We start from the raw sequence: 16203 nt of genomic DNA on the forward strand, positions 1-16203 counted from the left end.
AAACTAATTTATTGTTCTATTGTTACACCAATGATAGATATGCTTGCTCTATGGTAAAATTAAGGATAACATTGTAGCTGTTATCGTGGGAATTTAAACGAGTATTGTAGGAATTGTAACGGGTATTGTTGAAATATCAACGGGTATTGTAGGAATTGTAACGGGTATTGTTGAAATATCAACGGGTATTGTAGGAATTGTAACGGGTATTGTTGAAATATCAACGGGTATTGTAGGAATTGTAACGGGTATTGTTGGAATCGTAACGGACACTGTAGGAATCGTAACGGGCACTGTAGGAATCGTAACGGGTATTGTTGGAATCGTAACGGGTATTGTTGGTATTGTAACGGGTATCGTAGGTATCGTTACCGGCACTGTAGGAATTGTGGGAATAGTAACCGTTGGTATAGTTATCGTAGGAATTGTAATGGTTGGTACTGTTGGTAGCGTTATGGATGGTACGGTTACGCCAGGTAGCAATCCTTTTTGTTTGCATAAAAAGAGAAAGAAAAAAAACACATTTTAAGTATATACTAACACATATATAACAATATCAATGAAAACAAATCGTGTCCGTGTGTATGCAAGAATAGCGAAAAATACAAATACGCAGGTCCAATACGATAGATATGCGCGTGATCGAAAAACCTACCAAGTAAACTTTGCAGCAATCCTGTAACAGTCTGCAGTACACCGTCTAAACCATTCAGGCTTGCCTGCAGATCAACCATAACATTGACCGCTTGTGGCAGCAGAGAGGGAAGCGTTATCGGAAGCGAGGGAAGTGTTAGCGGTAGTGTGCCAAGCGTAGGTAACAGCGTTTGTATCGAGCTCAGTACTACAGGCAGTACACCATCAAGCACTCCCAGATTGTCCTGCAGATCAGCTACAGTGTTCACCAGACTTGCAGGTAAGCCCAGCAACGGCAATGCACCGAGGAGTGACGGAAGCAATGCTGCATTAATTGGAAAATGCATACAAAAGAATGGGGAAAAAGCCAAATCATTAATAGCACTACTCTTCTAGCGTTGTTCCTTGGGCAGAACAACGTGACAAAAGGTTCTAACATAAACACCTACCAAGCAATAACGGCAGTAAGGTAAGCAGGATCGGCAGTAAACCATTCAGTAGTTCCAGATTTGCTTGAAGCGAGACGGAAACCAACGAACCACCCACACTCGGAAGTGTTATACCAGGCAGCGTTATCGCCGGAAGTGTTATACTAGGCAACGTTACCGATGGCAATGTGATCGATGGTACCGTTACACTCGGTAACGTTACAGGTAGTGTAACAGTAGGTAGCATTACAGGTGGTAAAGTTACCGGAAGTGTAACGGACGGTGCCGTTACTACGGGTATTACACCGGACGGTAGGATACCTTTGGTTTATAAAAATAGTAAAATAGCTCGTTTACTTGGTGTGTGGAAGAAAATCAAACACGCAACAATATTCTATCGTATTGTAAAAACCTACCGAGCAAATTCTGCAGCACGTTACCGACGGTCAAGAGCAGTTGATTTACCAGACCAAGATTCGTTTGTACCGATAAGCAGATTTGGTTCGTAACCGATGAACATCCCATCGGCACGATCGGTAGTGTAACGGGGGGAAGCGTTACGATCGGTGGAATAGTTATCGGAGGAATGGTAATGGTGGGTAAGGTTAGTATCGGTGGCAATGTTACTGGTGGTAACGTTACTGGCGGGAGTGTTATTGGACAAACTACACCTAGCGATCCTTTTGTAGGAAGAAATTAAACATGAATCAAATGTATGTAAATATTGTTCTGCTACACAAGTAGAACATACCAAACAGACTTTGCAGAACAGCGAACAAAAGTGTTAACAATTGTTGGAGCGCTCCGGTGTTCGGTTGAAGTCCACAAACTTGGCCTGCTCCAATACCTATCGACGAAGACGATCCACCTTTCCAGTGAAAAAAATTACAGTTAGCACGTTGACTACAGTTGGATAAGTTTGGCAATATTACATACCCAGTAATGACTGCAAAGCTTGGCTAATAAGCTGCAGCAGATTAGGTACAACACCAGTTAACCCACCGGCCACACCATTTAGTCCAAGTGGAAGTGAAAGTCCTCCGCTTCCTGTTCCTCCTGCTCCGGGAAGGCGGGTGGGATAGTAAATGTAAGACCAAATGGATTAATAAACTAGTGCTGTTTAGCATCTTTCCACTACAAAGCATACCCAGCAAACCTTGAGCCGTTTTGCTGATGACCTGCAGCAGATCGGATAACACACCGTTATTTTGACCTAGCAGTATGTTCGTGCCCGGAAGTCCTTGCAATAGTGTTGCACTTGATCCACCGCCTGTAACCATATTGAAACACTTAAGCTCGCTGGCAATGCAAAATCATTTTCAGAAAGGGCCGGAAACCTACTCAAAAGACCCTGAGCAGCTTGACTCACGACTTCCAGGAGCCTTGGAACAACGCCAGTATTCTGTTGCTGGCCTAACAGGACGCTTGTAATGGGTGGTAACGTTACAGTTGGTACGGTTACTCCAATCGGTAGCGTTAGACCACCTGTTTTTAGTTAATTTTTTAGAAAAGTAACGATCAATAGTCATCAGTGAATGGTTTGTTCGATCCAGCACGTTTTTGTGTAGAAATTGTAAAGCTGTATTGCTTACACGTACCCAGCAAACCGCTCAATGCTTGACTGATTACGCCTAGTAACTCCGACACTACTCCGTTGTTTTGTAACTGTCCCAGTAGTAATTGAATGTTATTTGACGTAAACGGACACGCCGGTGTACAGTGCGGTGAAACGATAGTACATGGTGTGTTGTTGTTTCCTTCACGAGGATCATGATCATGAGATAGTTATGTGCGTTATACTTTTGTGAATGTGTGATGAAGGAACCAGAGCAGAAAGGTTTCACCTACCGAGAAAACCTAGCAATAGTTGGCTTATTAATTGCAGCAGGATGGACACGGTACCGTCGGTTTGTTGAGGAGAACAGCTGCATGGACAACAGGCTGGCGGTGGTACTGTAGCAATGGGTAGTATCGTGACAGGAACGGTGGGAGGCGTTATTACGGTTGGTATTGGACACACAGTCGGAGCGGCCAACCGATCTATCAACAATCCTTATAATTGGGAAAGAAGCAACAAAATATCAATGACCGCAAATGAATTCAATACTTACGTCAGATAAATGTGTACCACTTCTGAACATTCGTAAATATTAATCAGTGGCAAGGGAGAAGAAAAGGTAGCGGAAAAATGCAGACTATAGAATGAAAACGAAAAGGATAGTGTCTAAGAGTTTTATTTAACAGAAATGTTTTAGATGAAGAGCCAGCAGATACAATAGTTTAGGATAAATCACGATGAAAGTAACAATACTGACTGCATTTTTGAGTTGTTGTTAAGTACTAACTGCAGGTTCTCTGAAACTATAACAACCCCGTTAGTGCACCCATTCCAGTTAGATCAAGTCTATTGGGTGATAGGCTCCCGGCAAGTGATCCAGAGCCATTAAGAGAAGGAGTTCCGTTGTTACCTCCCACTGGGCCGCCAGTCAAACCGCCCAATAATTGGTTCAGAAGCGCCACAAGCGCATCTATCAATGCTTTTAGAATGCCTACTTTGTCACCCATCTGACCCATCCCGCCCATCGTGTTGTTCATCATCTGCTCTCCATTTAGCACAAGATTGAGGAGATTAGTAAGCGGGTCAAGTATTCCCTTAACAATAGGTGTAATGTTCATTAATCCAGCGCGAAGCTCCCCAAAAGTGTTATCTAGTTTAAGATCTATTAGCAGTTGAATTAATGCCGAAAAATTGCCAGTACCGGTTAAAAGTTGCGTTATGTTTGTCACTACTTCGCAGCAGCAATCGGAGGTCTGATTGTTTGTACTACCGCCATTGTCACCTCCACCGTTATCGAAAATTGAACAGTTCAGATTTGGCACCGGAAATGGCACAGGGTATGGAACTGGTAAGAATCCATTCGGTAGACCTCCAGAAACTGAACACGTCGTTTGGTTGCATTTCACACTTATGACTGGCTCGCAGGTACTCTTGCAAAGGTCAAACGAGTGTCCGACTGGGCAGTGATGTGTTGTTTTACTGTAAATCGAAAAACATATTAATATTACAAAACAAACGGCACATATAAAACAAATAGCAATATCTCAAACTGCTTACAATCCATTGTCGCAGCTATAGTACTGGCCGCAGTTGCGTGTATCACGTACGTATCCACTAAAGTTACACTCAGCATTCGAGCACAGACGATCCAACACCTTGCGGAACATTGGGAACGGACCTTCGCCGCAAACATTGTTCACATCGTCACGATCAAGCTCAACGATCGCTCCGAACAGGTTGTGTTGTTCGATTTGGTTCAGCATCTCGTTCATTGAGTAGTCGTTGTTCAGTGGACAGTTGAGTGTGGTAGGATAGGGAGTTACCAGCAATATGCGATGTCTGGCCAAACCGTACATCAGTGCATTCGTGAGCATCGAAGGCTATACGAAAAGGGATATAGAACACAGAACTTTGCTGTAATGGGGAACTTTTGTGCGTATGATTTCGTCCTACCTGTGCGGCATGATTGATCGTCACGTAGTCGACCATCCGGTTGAACGCTTCGACGAGCCTTGGTTCCGGCTGACAGTTGCTCATCGTCACCATGATCACGTAGGTGTTCCCCAGGAAGCTACGCAGCTGCTCTATGAACTCGGCATACGTTTGCTGTGTGACGCGAGCCTGCGCAGGATCACACTGTAAATCCAATCCCTTGAAGCCACTCTTCTGCAACTGTCGACGAATCGTCTCGACTAGCGTATCTCGTCCCTTGGCCGTTTGAATCATGGTACCGAAGTACTCGCAGGAGGTCGGACCACCATACAGCGAGAATAATCGATTACGGCGATCATCTGTAGTATGCATGTTGAACTCAACTCCATCTGTGTTCTGTGTGCTTTCGACCGGATACACCTCGTACAAGCACTCCTTCAGCATGTAACTCTTGCCGATCGTTGTTGGATCGCGCACACGACATACGACACCACACTTTTTAGCTTCACATGACTCCAGAACACACAGCGCCACTATCGTCACCACCAACCACCAACAAATGTGATCCTTAACTAAACACAACACCATCTTGCGGTTACTAAATCGTTAGTTCTTTGGCACTGTTTCCACAGGATCTCAAGTCTCAAGATTTACCAGGTCACCAGCGACTGCCTGCAGGTGCCTATCCTTATACCGACTAACTTACTGTACACCACCGCTGCTTAACACACTCTGTCCAGTAGTTAAACACACAGTGCCGGTCTTATATAACCCTCCTGCCAAGGACGCCTTTCCGCGATCTCGAAATTCGTGCCTGATAAGGTGTGTATGGGCAATTCATTGTAAAGCGCCTTATCGTTGGACGGTTACAACTACAACTCCGGCAAAAAGCTGCAAATTTTCACGCAATGCGCAACTCGCTCGATGGCATATTTGAGATAAGCTTAATAGCGCTGAAAGCTGAAGAAGCCACCATTTAGAGTGGTACAAGTGTTTATAGAGCAGTGCTGAAACGAGAGATCCAAAATATTACTCCAATTCGTACAACCAAAAGGGCAACTAACAAAGCGAGAGAGACAAACAGTGAGAGACGTTGTGGATTGTTTTCATGTAGCTACTTTAGCTTCGTTTACAACGCACGACATCGATAGTGGGGACGTGACCTGGTGATCTTCCAACCTAACATTCCGTGCGCTTTGTGCTTTAAGTGTCCATTGTCCACTAGTCGGTGGAGTTAAATGACACTAAAAATATGCGTTGTGAACAGTAAGTAGTAGAAAAGTTTCCGGAAATGATCTCAAATAAATCCAAACTTTGTGCGATCAAGAACGAACCTGAACCAGGATAAATGCTCCAGAGAAACGCATGAACTAGAAGCCTAGCATAGCATATTGATGCTAAACTTGGAGACTGTCAATGTTTCTAGTGATAAAGCCACAAAGAGCCAAGACAGTTTAGTTTGATAGTGATCGAAATATACATTCGTCGTTCTTAGGTTGCACACGTCGCCATCGTTGAACTCTCTTCAACGCAGTTTCCTTCAAGACGCAGTTCGTTCTTGTCTTCATACACGTATCTCCTTTGTTTTACTTAATGAAACAATCGTGTAATGTTGCAGTGTATTATTGATTTATTATCATTGATTATTGTTAGAGATGGTCAGACTATTTGCGCTCTTGGCACTATAGACCTCATTATGCGCATGTCTTCGGAAATTCGTGATCCTTTATGTCTTAAGGCACTGTACTGTTGTTGTGTTCGGTCCGTTCTTGATTATGCCAGCGTCGTGTGGACTCCAGCTGGAGGTACTGCTACGCAGAGACTAGAGAGAGTAACCTCTCGCTGATTTCTCGACAGGTCTTCCATCTATATCCCAACCTGCCGTTCGGTTTTTGGCCAGAATGATCCCTGGTTAAGAGCATGCGCTTCTGTTAACAGAGACCATCGACCTGTTCGATTTCAACGTTCCCATTTCCCACTTCCGCACTCGCCTTCTTAATAATTCCACTTTTTCCTCAAAACCAACCTTGGTTCCTCTCACAACATCTTCCATATCCCAACTTCCTCCTTCCCTAGTTTTTAAGAAATCATTGTGAGACCCATGCGTCAGACAATTCGCCTAATAAATAATAATAATAAATATAGATTCAGATATCAGGATATAGAAGAGGATAAAGGAGTTCCAATTTTGAATAATTGTCGTATCTTATTCTTCTTCTTGCTTCAACGGCTTATAGATCACGCCGGCCATTTCTGGCTTACTAGACCTATTTTTACCACGTATCCGGAAACTGATAGTCAGTCCTTGCTACGAAGGGGCTGCTCGGATGGGATTTGATACTCGGTCCTGTCGTGTGGAATCGGTGCCGTTTATCACATGCCCAACCTTGGTGTATACTTATACTAAATTTCTCTAGAAAATATTGGACATGATTAGAACCTTTATTTCTTTTAGGCTTAGTAACTACTCATATATTTCCTATAAAACCTTAACAAACTTATCTTTATCTCGCAACTAAACATTACGCTCGTGATTAGAATCCCCAGCAAGTCACTGCATTATCGTAATATTGATCGTCAATTTAATCGTCCATATCGGCATTGTCTGTACGATTGATGAAATTTAACGGACCGAACACTAGGTTGAATTCAAGTGCACTGAAGGAAAATCTGCAAAGGTACCAGTTGGACATCGAATGACCAATGTTTCATGAAACAAGTTATGTCTCTAGTAACGAAATCTTGCAGCTTGGTAAAGTTAGAATATAGCTATTACTTTAATAATAACCTTAAGAGGGGAACTCCATTGTTTTTCTCTACGAGATGAAAGAAGGTATATTACATTCCCAGCTCTATTCATGAGAAACTTATATATGTTCCGTGTTAAAGGAGATGCAGTACGTGTTAATCTATCCAAATCCATGTCTTCGATCAGCACTTGACCACGAGTATTGCATCAGTTTTTGGTAGAACTAAAAAAAAAATAGCGTCTCCCACCAATATGAAATTGTACAATTTTATAAAGCGCAAACTAGCGTAGTTTCGTTCATTAATTTATTTCACCTAATATCGTAACTAACAACAATGTTATTCTGCAAGAATATCAATCCAGAACGACGATCTCTTGCCGTTTACACTACGGGACATGTGTTGGGACATGTATTACTTTGTTGTGAAGCTCTAACCCTTCAATAAACCGCCAGCGTTACCGACCAATAATGATTGAAGAAGGTTTGAAACGAGGTCTAACAAGCTTTTGACTACATCACCTTTTCCGGTCATACCGCTCATGGCATTCATGGTGTCATTCATCAATTTCTCACCGTTCAGCAACGAATTAAGTATCCGGTTTACAGGATCGACAATCCTTGCAATTAAATCTATGAGACCCTCAAGATTCGGACGTAGAACAGCAATCAGATCATCCACACCCAGATCCTTGATTAATGCTACGAATTGCGACAATTGAACGGTACTGTTCAGGAACGACGGCAGATCTTTTAACACATCGCAGCAGCAGTTGGAAGTTTGATTGTTGCCTCCATTATTACCGCCGCCACCGTTATTGCCACCACCATTGTTTCCACCACCACCAGAACAGTTTGGGTTGGGTTTTGGAAACGGTATCGGGAACCTTATGGGTGTCAAACCGTTGGGAAAGTTTCCACTAAGTACGCATGTCGTTTCGTTGCAGTTCACCAGCAATACTGGCTGACATGTACTTTGGCATACATCGAACGATTGTCCGACTGGGCAATGATGGGTTTTTTTTCTAAGCATAGAAAATAAAAAAATAGAATCGAAAAACAATATGCTCGATTAAGAATAAAAACCAGTTTGAAAAACAAATTATCAGTTATATACGTACAATCCATTCTCGCAGCTATAGTACTGGCCGCAGTCGCGTGTATCACGTACGTATCCACTAAAATTACACTCAGCATTCGAGCACAGACGATCCAACACCTTGCGGAATATTGGGAACGGACCTTCGCCGCAAACATCGTTCACATCGTCACGATCAAGCTCAACGATCGCTCCGAACAGGTTGTGTTGTTCGATTTGGTTCAGCATCTCGTTCATTGAGTAGTCGTTGTTCAGTGGACAGTTGAGTGTGGCAGGATAGGGAGTTACCAGCAATATGCGATGTCTGGCCAAACCGTACATCAGTGCATTCGTGAGCATCGAAGGCTATACGAAAAGGGATATAGAACACAGAACTTTGCTGTAATGGGGAACTTTTGAGGGTATGATTTCGTCCTACCTGTGCGGCATGATTGATCGTCACGTAGTCGACCATCCGGTTGAACGCTTCGACGAGCCTTGGTTCCGGTTGACAGTTGCTCATCGTCACCATGATCACGTAGGTGTTGCCCAGGAAGCTACGCAGCTGCTCTATGAACTCGGCATACGTTTGCTGTGTGACGCGAGCCTGCGCAGGATCACACTGTAAATCCAATCCCTTGAAGCCACTCTTCTGCAACTGTCGACGAATCGTCTCGACTAGCGTATCTCGTCCCTTGGCCGTTTGAATCATGGTACCGAAGTACTCGCAGGAGGTTGGACCACCATACAGCGAGAATAATCGATTACGGCGATCATCTGTAGTATGCATGTTGAACTCGACTCCATCTGTGTTCTGTGTGCTTTCGACCGGATACACCTCGTACAAGCACTCCTTCAGCATGTAACTCTTGCCGATCGTTGTTGGATCGCGCACACGACATACGACACCACACTTTTTTGCTTCACATGACTCCAGAACACACAGCGCTACTATTGTCACCACCAACCACCAACAAATGTGATCCTTAACTAAACACAACACCATCTTGCGGTTACTAAATCGTTAGTTCTTTGGCACTGCATACACAGGATCTCAAGTTAACAGATTTACCAGGTCACCAGCGACTGCCTGCAGGTGCCTATCCTTATACCGACTAACTTACTGTACACCACCGCTACCTGAACCACTCTGTAACCATGTCGGATGTACGGCGGCCATCTTATATAACCCTCCTGCCAAGGACGCCTTTCCGCCTGATCTCGAAATCCGTGCCTGATAAGGTGTGTACGGTCGATTCATTGTGAAGTGTCGTGCTCTTATCACCTGTTGTCCGGTGACACCAAACGAACACATTTGGATAGGGGCGGTGCCATTGCTGCCGGTTAAAAGCTGCAAATTTTCACGCATTGCTCAACTCGCTCGGTAGCGTGCCTGAGATATGCCGTACAATGGTACAAATCTTAATGGTCATGACCTCTTGGTAGTTGGGTTATTTCCAGCCCTTTACCACAACTTTGCTTCGTGCATAAGAGGTCGATAGCGGGGACGTGACCTGTCGGTGTGTGCTGCATACGCTTCGCTTCCTTTGTCCACCAGTAGGTTAAATGACACCAACGGTAATCAGTGTTTAACAATGAAGAAACAAACAAACATCCGTTGCAATATTTTATTTTCGTAGCAAACGAACGTATGTACGTTATTAAACGAAGAAACGTGTAACATGTTCAACGTGTAGCTGAAAAGGCCAAAAGGAAGGAACTTTATATCAGAATGCATCCTTAGCACCAAAAACAATTACGAAACATTCAATGGATGTGGATGTCCGGTAAGGTTGATTTAATATTATATAAAATACCAATTTATTTAAAAAATCATTGTAGCTACTTTTACAGTGCTGATTACACACTTTGGCGCCATTGAGAAAAAAGTACGCCGAATTGTGCGCACGTGGTGCATATTTTTTTTTTTGTATACACAAAACGGACAGTTTTATTTGACTTTCAGTAAACTGAATACAGGTTCACAGCCCGGTTTATTTACTAACAGTTACACTTGCGGAAGATCTTTTTTCGTTTTACTTAACATTTGCCTGTCCTTTGTTGTATTTAAACATTTACATAAATATAAACGGGAGAAGTTATTAAGAAACTGTGGCTAGGTAGGAAGCTACTTATCAAAAGTTATTTTCAAGATGCAATCATGTTATTATTTGGTTTTACTTAAGCCTTGTCAGTCTTGAGTTCCCAAACAGTTGGTTATCTGTGACTTGAGTTACCCTTTACTGCGTAGTTGAGGTTTGAACTTTAATGGAACCTGTGCATAACTGATTCGGCTATATTTGTTTTTTATAAATATCACGAACTGTCTAGATACAATGAATCAAATAGTTGGTAAACCTGCCTGTGATCAGAGTTTAATTGAAACGAGATCTTGTAAGCGAATGAAGGTATGTAAATTATCGCTGCTCACAAGATTCCTGCATAGAGTTTGCTGATTTGTCCAAGGATTAACCATAATCCACACCTCCAGGTAATTCTGCATGAGTAAAAAAAATAGCCAAACCCCCAGAAATCCAGCATTTACAAATATTAACGGGTCCTTGGCGCAAATAAAATAAAAACTCAGTTTGTTGCATTAGTTGAAAAATTAAATATTTTATTTTCAATATCCGTAGCAGTCAATCTATGAAAATTTGACCAAAACTTTCGCGTATAACAAAACACCGATCCATTACTGAGGATATCGTACGAAATGCGTTTAACCATATACAAGGTTTTTAAAGCAAAAAACCAATGTACCAATATTTAGCCATGTACTAATGTAATATCATTTCCATGGGTTTTGACAAAATTGTTCCATTTCAAACCCGATCGGTATCTTACAATCGCTTCGGACGTATTGGCATGCATAGGTTATAGTGTGAGCTTTTGTCCCAAAAATCTTTCCCTTTCCAGCCGCACCATCCTTTCCCGAGCACCGGTCCTAGCTCATCCGTACCGGTGTAATGTGGATCTAAGATCAAAAATTTGGTCTCCCCCAGTTCAGCGTTCATCGATACACCAAGAATGGTATGGGCTAGTACGCCGCCACCGATCATAATGGGAGTGCCCTCCTGTTGGAAATGTTGCAGCAGCTCCATACCGCGTGACGCCAGCTCGCTGCCATGCGTTACGAACATAATGCGCGAATCGATACCGAGCATATCGTTCAGACAGATTGACACTTCGGTCGAACCGATCCATTGGCGTGAACCGATGAAATTTCGCTGCTTGTCACCGACGCGCACCAGGCACGATTGTATGTCATTGTGCGTAGGAATCTTTCCGGTGCTATAACCTTGCAGATTAAACCACGAGACGAGCGTTTGCAATGATCGGTACGCACATCCCCAGCCCTTATCATCGAAGTCATCCTGCAGGTAATGGTGATAGGTGTAAACGCCAGCCACTAGCGCTGTTCGACCGTCGGGATCTGAAAAAAAGTGAAGAAAAAAATTCGTTTTATGATAGAGAAAAATGTTTCCTATAAAGCACGTGCACGTGCTTGGACTTACGTGGAACGCTGAGCGATTCATGAGGGTTGGTCAATATTTTGCCTGTCTGAAATTGGTATGCATTACCCTTGCGGAAATAGGGTAGATTCATTTTTAGTAAAAACTGTTTGTGCATGTTTGCACGTTGTCGTTCCAAAAACGAATCCGATTCGTTCACCTCCCCGCCGAATGGATACACACAGGTCACAAAATGTCCGAGTTCCTTCGGCAGCATGTGATAGCACTTCGACACGTACAATCGCTGCTGATGCCGTAGCTGTTCCAGCAGTGCTGCCTCGATCAAATCCAACGAACAGTCAACACTCTCCACCATGTTGTCGAAACATTTGTCCAGCTTCTTCGTCCGGTGCACCATGCTTAGACAATCCACCTGGAACGGTACCTTCACCGTTTGGTCATCGCTTCGCCGATCAATCGTCACGTTGCACGCTTCCCGGCGAAGCTTTTCATCCAGCTCATCTTTTGACTTTTTAATCAACAGCCCGAAATCAATTACACGGTAGGTAGTCGGTGGCCTTGTGCTGATTTGTGGTTTTTTCGCTTTCACACGACCACCGCCTGCCACACCGAAACCATCATCCTGTTCCGGTTTCGGTGCCGTTGCCATGGCATACAACATTTCTACATTTTCCTCCTTATCGATGCCCGTCACGGCGTAGTCGCTTAACATTACGCCCGGAGCTGACGGTACTGTAAACGCTACGCTGCCCGAACCGAGCTGTTTACGCAAACGGAACGCATTTTCACAAACCGATTTCTCGGTCTGTTCGCACACCAGCGTTAGTGTGCAGCGCAGGCGAAGCAGATAGTACTCCCGGTAAAGAAACTCATCCTCAAACGTGACGCATTCTACCGACTGAAGCTTCCTTTGCTCAAAGATAAACGTCTGCAGGTTCGCTTCAGGTTCACCGGTGTAGTGTAAGTAGACTGGATTATCCGCAACAAATGCATCCGGGCCACATTTTAGCAGAAAATCGGTTGGATCTTCGTATGGGCCAGTTTTTACCCAGCCGATAAGATCCAGACCGCTCGGGAGACTGCGCTGAATTGGGGCAAGTGTGTCTCCCGGCAGATTATTGTCTGCCGATCCATTCTGCTCCTTAAGTACCCGTGCAAATCCAATTACCGTCGGCACTCCGTCGCATATGGTACCGTACAATTCTCCAGTGCCCGCAGGTGCAAACGATGGATCGCAAATGCGCTGCGAACGACAACAAACAATGAGATTTTTATGGTTTGAAATACTAAAATGAGCAAATTGAATAGAGTTTTGCATTACATACTTCCTTCACATGTCGGGATATTCGCAATTTTACAATCATTTTACCCGAAGCAAACGAAACACAATCCAAAATAAAATTACACAGCCACGGTTTGTTTTCGTGCCGCGAAAGTGACACGTACAACAAATAACACGTATTTGACAGTTTGACATCAACCACTGCAGTGACCAACGACGGTCAAGATGGTTGACATTTACAACATTTGAAAAGGCCGTTCGTGAGTTTCAAATTTAGTAGAAATCGTGTAATCGTTTGTAATACATGGTCCCCCACGGATATTTTCATTCAAATGTTAAAAGGTCTTACTTCAAACTTTTATTTCTAAAATGTGTTCCCTCATCGTTCCTTACAACTAACCTAGGCTATCGACCACTTCATTTCGACATCGATTGACTCCTTTGAAAAGCGGTGTAAAATAATTATCTTCCCCCAAGAATGCGTCTGTGAGCTTCACCTCCAAATCGGTTCGTTGTTCCGTTTGCTTCATATGTTTATCACGCATTTGCACATCGCATTTCCTGTTGTGCTTTACAAAACAAAAAGGCACCAATTTCTTATCGGGGTTTTCCCGCTCTTTGCTATTCCGGTTTCTTGACAGCGTACAGTGGCACCAACTACAATTGCTTATCATCGCCCTCACAGTAAGGTCGATTCCATATCCTCGTCATGGTATTTAACATATTTCTGATACGGTTTTTTGTTCGCCTTAGCGTGTGTCTTCTTCGCACCACCACGACCACCTCTTCCATCGTCCGACGAATCATCATCACTATCGGTATGCTCATCTCCATTGTGACCATGTGCATGTACTTCTTGGGTCTTTGATTGTCGCTCCGTGGCAGTTTTTGGATCCTTAACCGCTCGTTTTGCTTCCGTACCTTGCTTTCCATTCTTTGGCGGACGTCCCGAATGGTCGTCTTTCACTTCTTCTCCCACATCGTTCGCCTGGCAAATGTTAAAATCTAAATCTTCCTCGCCGGCCAAAAATCGGATATCCTCGAAACCACTCTTATGGGATTTCTCCTTCAACCGTGCCAACACACTGGAACGTGATTTCCGTGCGTAAAAGTACGCTACACCCAAAATGCACACGAATAACGTTACTACGGCCAATACGTAGATGAAGAATTTCATCAAGCTAGGCGTTTCCTGGACCTTTTCAACCGCAACGTTTACTGCAATGGCCAACCCGGGTGCAATCACTTCTTCCGTGGTAGATTCCGCGGTCGGTTCGTATACTATGTCGGATTGAGTAGGAGTGGAGGAGGCCGTCGAAGTAGTCGCTGTTGAAGTGGATGTTGCTGTGGTGGTGGTGGTAATGGCGGGGGTAGTGGTGGTGGTAGTGGTAGGGGTAGTAAACCGTAGGGGTCTCATGGTCAGTGGGACCAAGATTGGTCGGGATGGACGTAGATTGTACTTCTTCGTGGTGGATGTACTGACGGTTGAAGTTGTCGTTGGCTTTGGAGTAGTGCTGGTCGTAGTAGTCGGTGTCGGTTTAGCAGTAGTGCTGGTAACCGTTGTTCGTTTAGTGGTACTACTGGGCGTGGAAGTTGTAGTGCTAGTTGTCACTACAATAGTGGACGTTGTTGACGTAGGTTTCGGAGAAGTCACCTTAACCGTTGTTGACGCTGAGGTTGTACTCACGCTGCTACTTACGACCTGCTGCACTTCGAAAACACAACGTTCCCGAAAGTCAGGACAACAGGTATCGTTAGTCACACAGTCCTCGTGGCAATCACAATGCACGATCGTGTCACTGTTGTTCAGAACAGCTGCCATACTGCTACCACACCGATTCTCACACGATTCTATCTTCACCGGCACGTTTTCCGCTTCCGGCGGGGGTTCTTCACTATCCTCAACCGGCACCCGACAACTGTCACCCTGCAGCAGACTGACATCGTCAATCGCTATGTCGCTCTTGTAGCGCAATCCAAGGCTTGCTTCGATGACGATCTGGAACCGGTCGGTTTGCTGTGCGATTTCTACGTGACCCTCGTGCCAAATGTTCTTCTGATTTCCTCGCTGCACAAAGGTCGGCTGTAAATCGTATAGATCGCTGTTCATCGGTTTGACGTACACGTTCAGCGTGCCAACCGATTCGCCGTACATGTGATAGTAAAACTGGAAGCATGATCCAATGCTAAGCTCCGGTTCGAACATTGGTGATATGAAGCGGGCCGTATCGTTCGTTAGTTGCTCGCCCGAATCGACGATCATAAAATGTCCTGCCTTCGGTTGCATCGTGGTGTGATCGTACTTCGGCCCAGTTCTGAGTGCCCGCGGGTTTAGCGTTCCGTCGCTGCGCTTCCAGTCGAAATCGTGCAAGGCGTCGTTCGACCAGCCACACAATGATTCGCCCTCAAAGTCGCAACTAGTAGGCGTACCCTGGCCCGTACGACGGCAAACACCCAGCGGACGATCCCAGTGTGTTCCGTTACAATACGTGTTTCTGGAACCTGCCAGCTCGGTTCCGTCAAAGCACGAAAGCCACGCGGACGCTTTGTTCATCTCGTACAGCACATACCCAGAGGCTACCAGTGGCAACGTACCGCAACCGGATCCTGGTAAGTGAAATCATATTATTGTACCATTTCCCGTTCTTCGTCGGCTACTTCGTCACTACTTACTAACACAAACCGGAATCGAAGTATCCCAACGTCCATTTTGGCAGTTGGAGTAACGATTGCCAACCAGCTTGAAACCGTACGAACAATCGAACCGCATCATTCTGCCCCGGTTTCGTATTTTAGCTTCCCCGTTGGGAAAGTATGGTGCAGGACATTGTGTTACCAACTGTCTCATTACCGGGCGTCGCATAGAAATAGCTAGAAATTAACACAAATGTGAAGAATTGCTATTGCTTTCACTGTATCGTACGTTTCTTACCGGGACGGCTCGATCCGGGCAGGTTTTGGCAGTCAGCAGCGGTTAAAAAAAATATCCAAAAGTAACCCAATAGGGCTATTCCCTGTATATTTAAAATCCACATGATGGTGAGCTGGTTGTAGGAATTCACTCTCGATCGT

General features: G+C 44.4%; 3 protein-coding genes and 1 pseudogene across 3 annotated transcripts in view; 1 reads left to right on the forward strand and 3 right to left on the reverse strand.

Moving 5' to 3' along the window:
* Window positions 1-1288: 1288 nt before the first annotated feature.
* Window positions 1289-5590, reverse strand: LOC125770834 (uncharacterized; annotated as a pseudogene).
* Window positions 5591-11133: 5543 nt separating this feature from the next.
* Window positions 11134-13382, reverse strand: LOC125770826 (ufm1-specific protease 2). Its single transcript, XM_049440829.1, has 3 exons — window positions 13175-13382; window positions 11892-13092; window positions 11134-11809 (listed from the first exon to the last, which is right to left on the reverse strand). Exons 1-3 carry the CDS (start codon window positions 13211-13213, stop codon window positions 11217-11219), a joined length of 1833 nt encoding a protein of 610 aa, XP_049296786.1. The 5' UTR covers window positions 13214-13382; the 3' UTR covers window positions 11134-11216.
* An 84-nt stretch (window positions 13383-13466) lies between these two features.
* Window positions 13467-16199, reverse strand: LOC125770824 (zonadhesin-like). Its single transcript, XM_049440825.1, has 3 exons — window positions 16064-16199; window positions 15805-16002; window positions 13467-15738 (listed from the first exon to the last, which is right to left on the reverse strand). The coding sequence occupies exons 1-3, from the start codon at window positions 16164-16166 to the stop codon at window positions 13811-13813; spliced, it is 2229 nt and encodes a 742-aa protein (XP_049296782.1). The 5' UTR covers window positions 16167-16199; the 3' UTR covers window positions 13467-13810.
* Window positions 15615-16203, forward strand: part of LOC125770825 (glutamate receptor ionotropic, kainate 2) — a 28076-nt gene continuing 27487 nt past the window's right edge. The window contains exon 1 of the mRNA XM_049440828.1: window positions 15615-15741. The gene's annotated coding sequence lies outside the window, so the exon portion shown is untranslated. The remainder of the gene's footprint in view (window positions 15742-16203) is intronic.

The sequence above is a fragment of the Anopheles funestus genome, chromosome 3RL (genome assembly GCF_943734845.2).
Source record: "Anopheles funestus chromosome 3RL, idAnoFuneDA-416_04, whole genome shotgun sequence".
NCBI lineage: Eukaryota > Metazoa > Arthropoda > Insecta > Diptera > Culicidae > Anopheles > Anopheles funestus.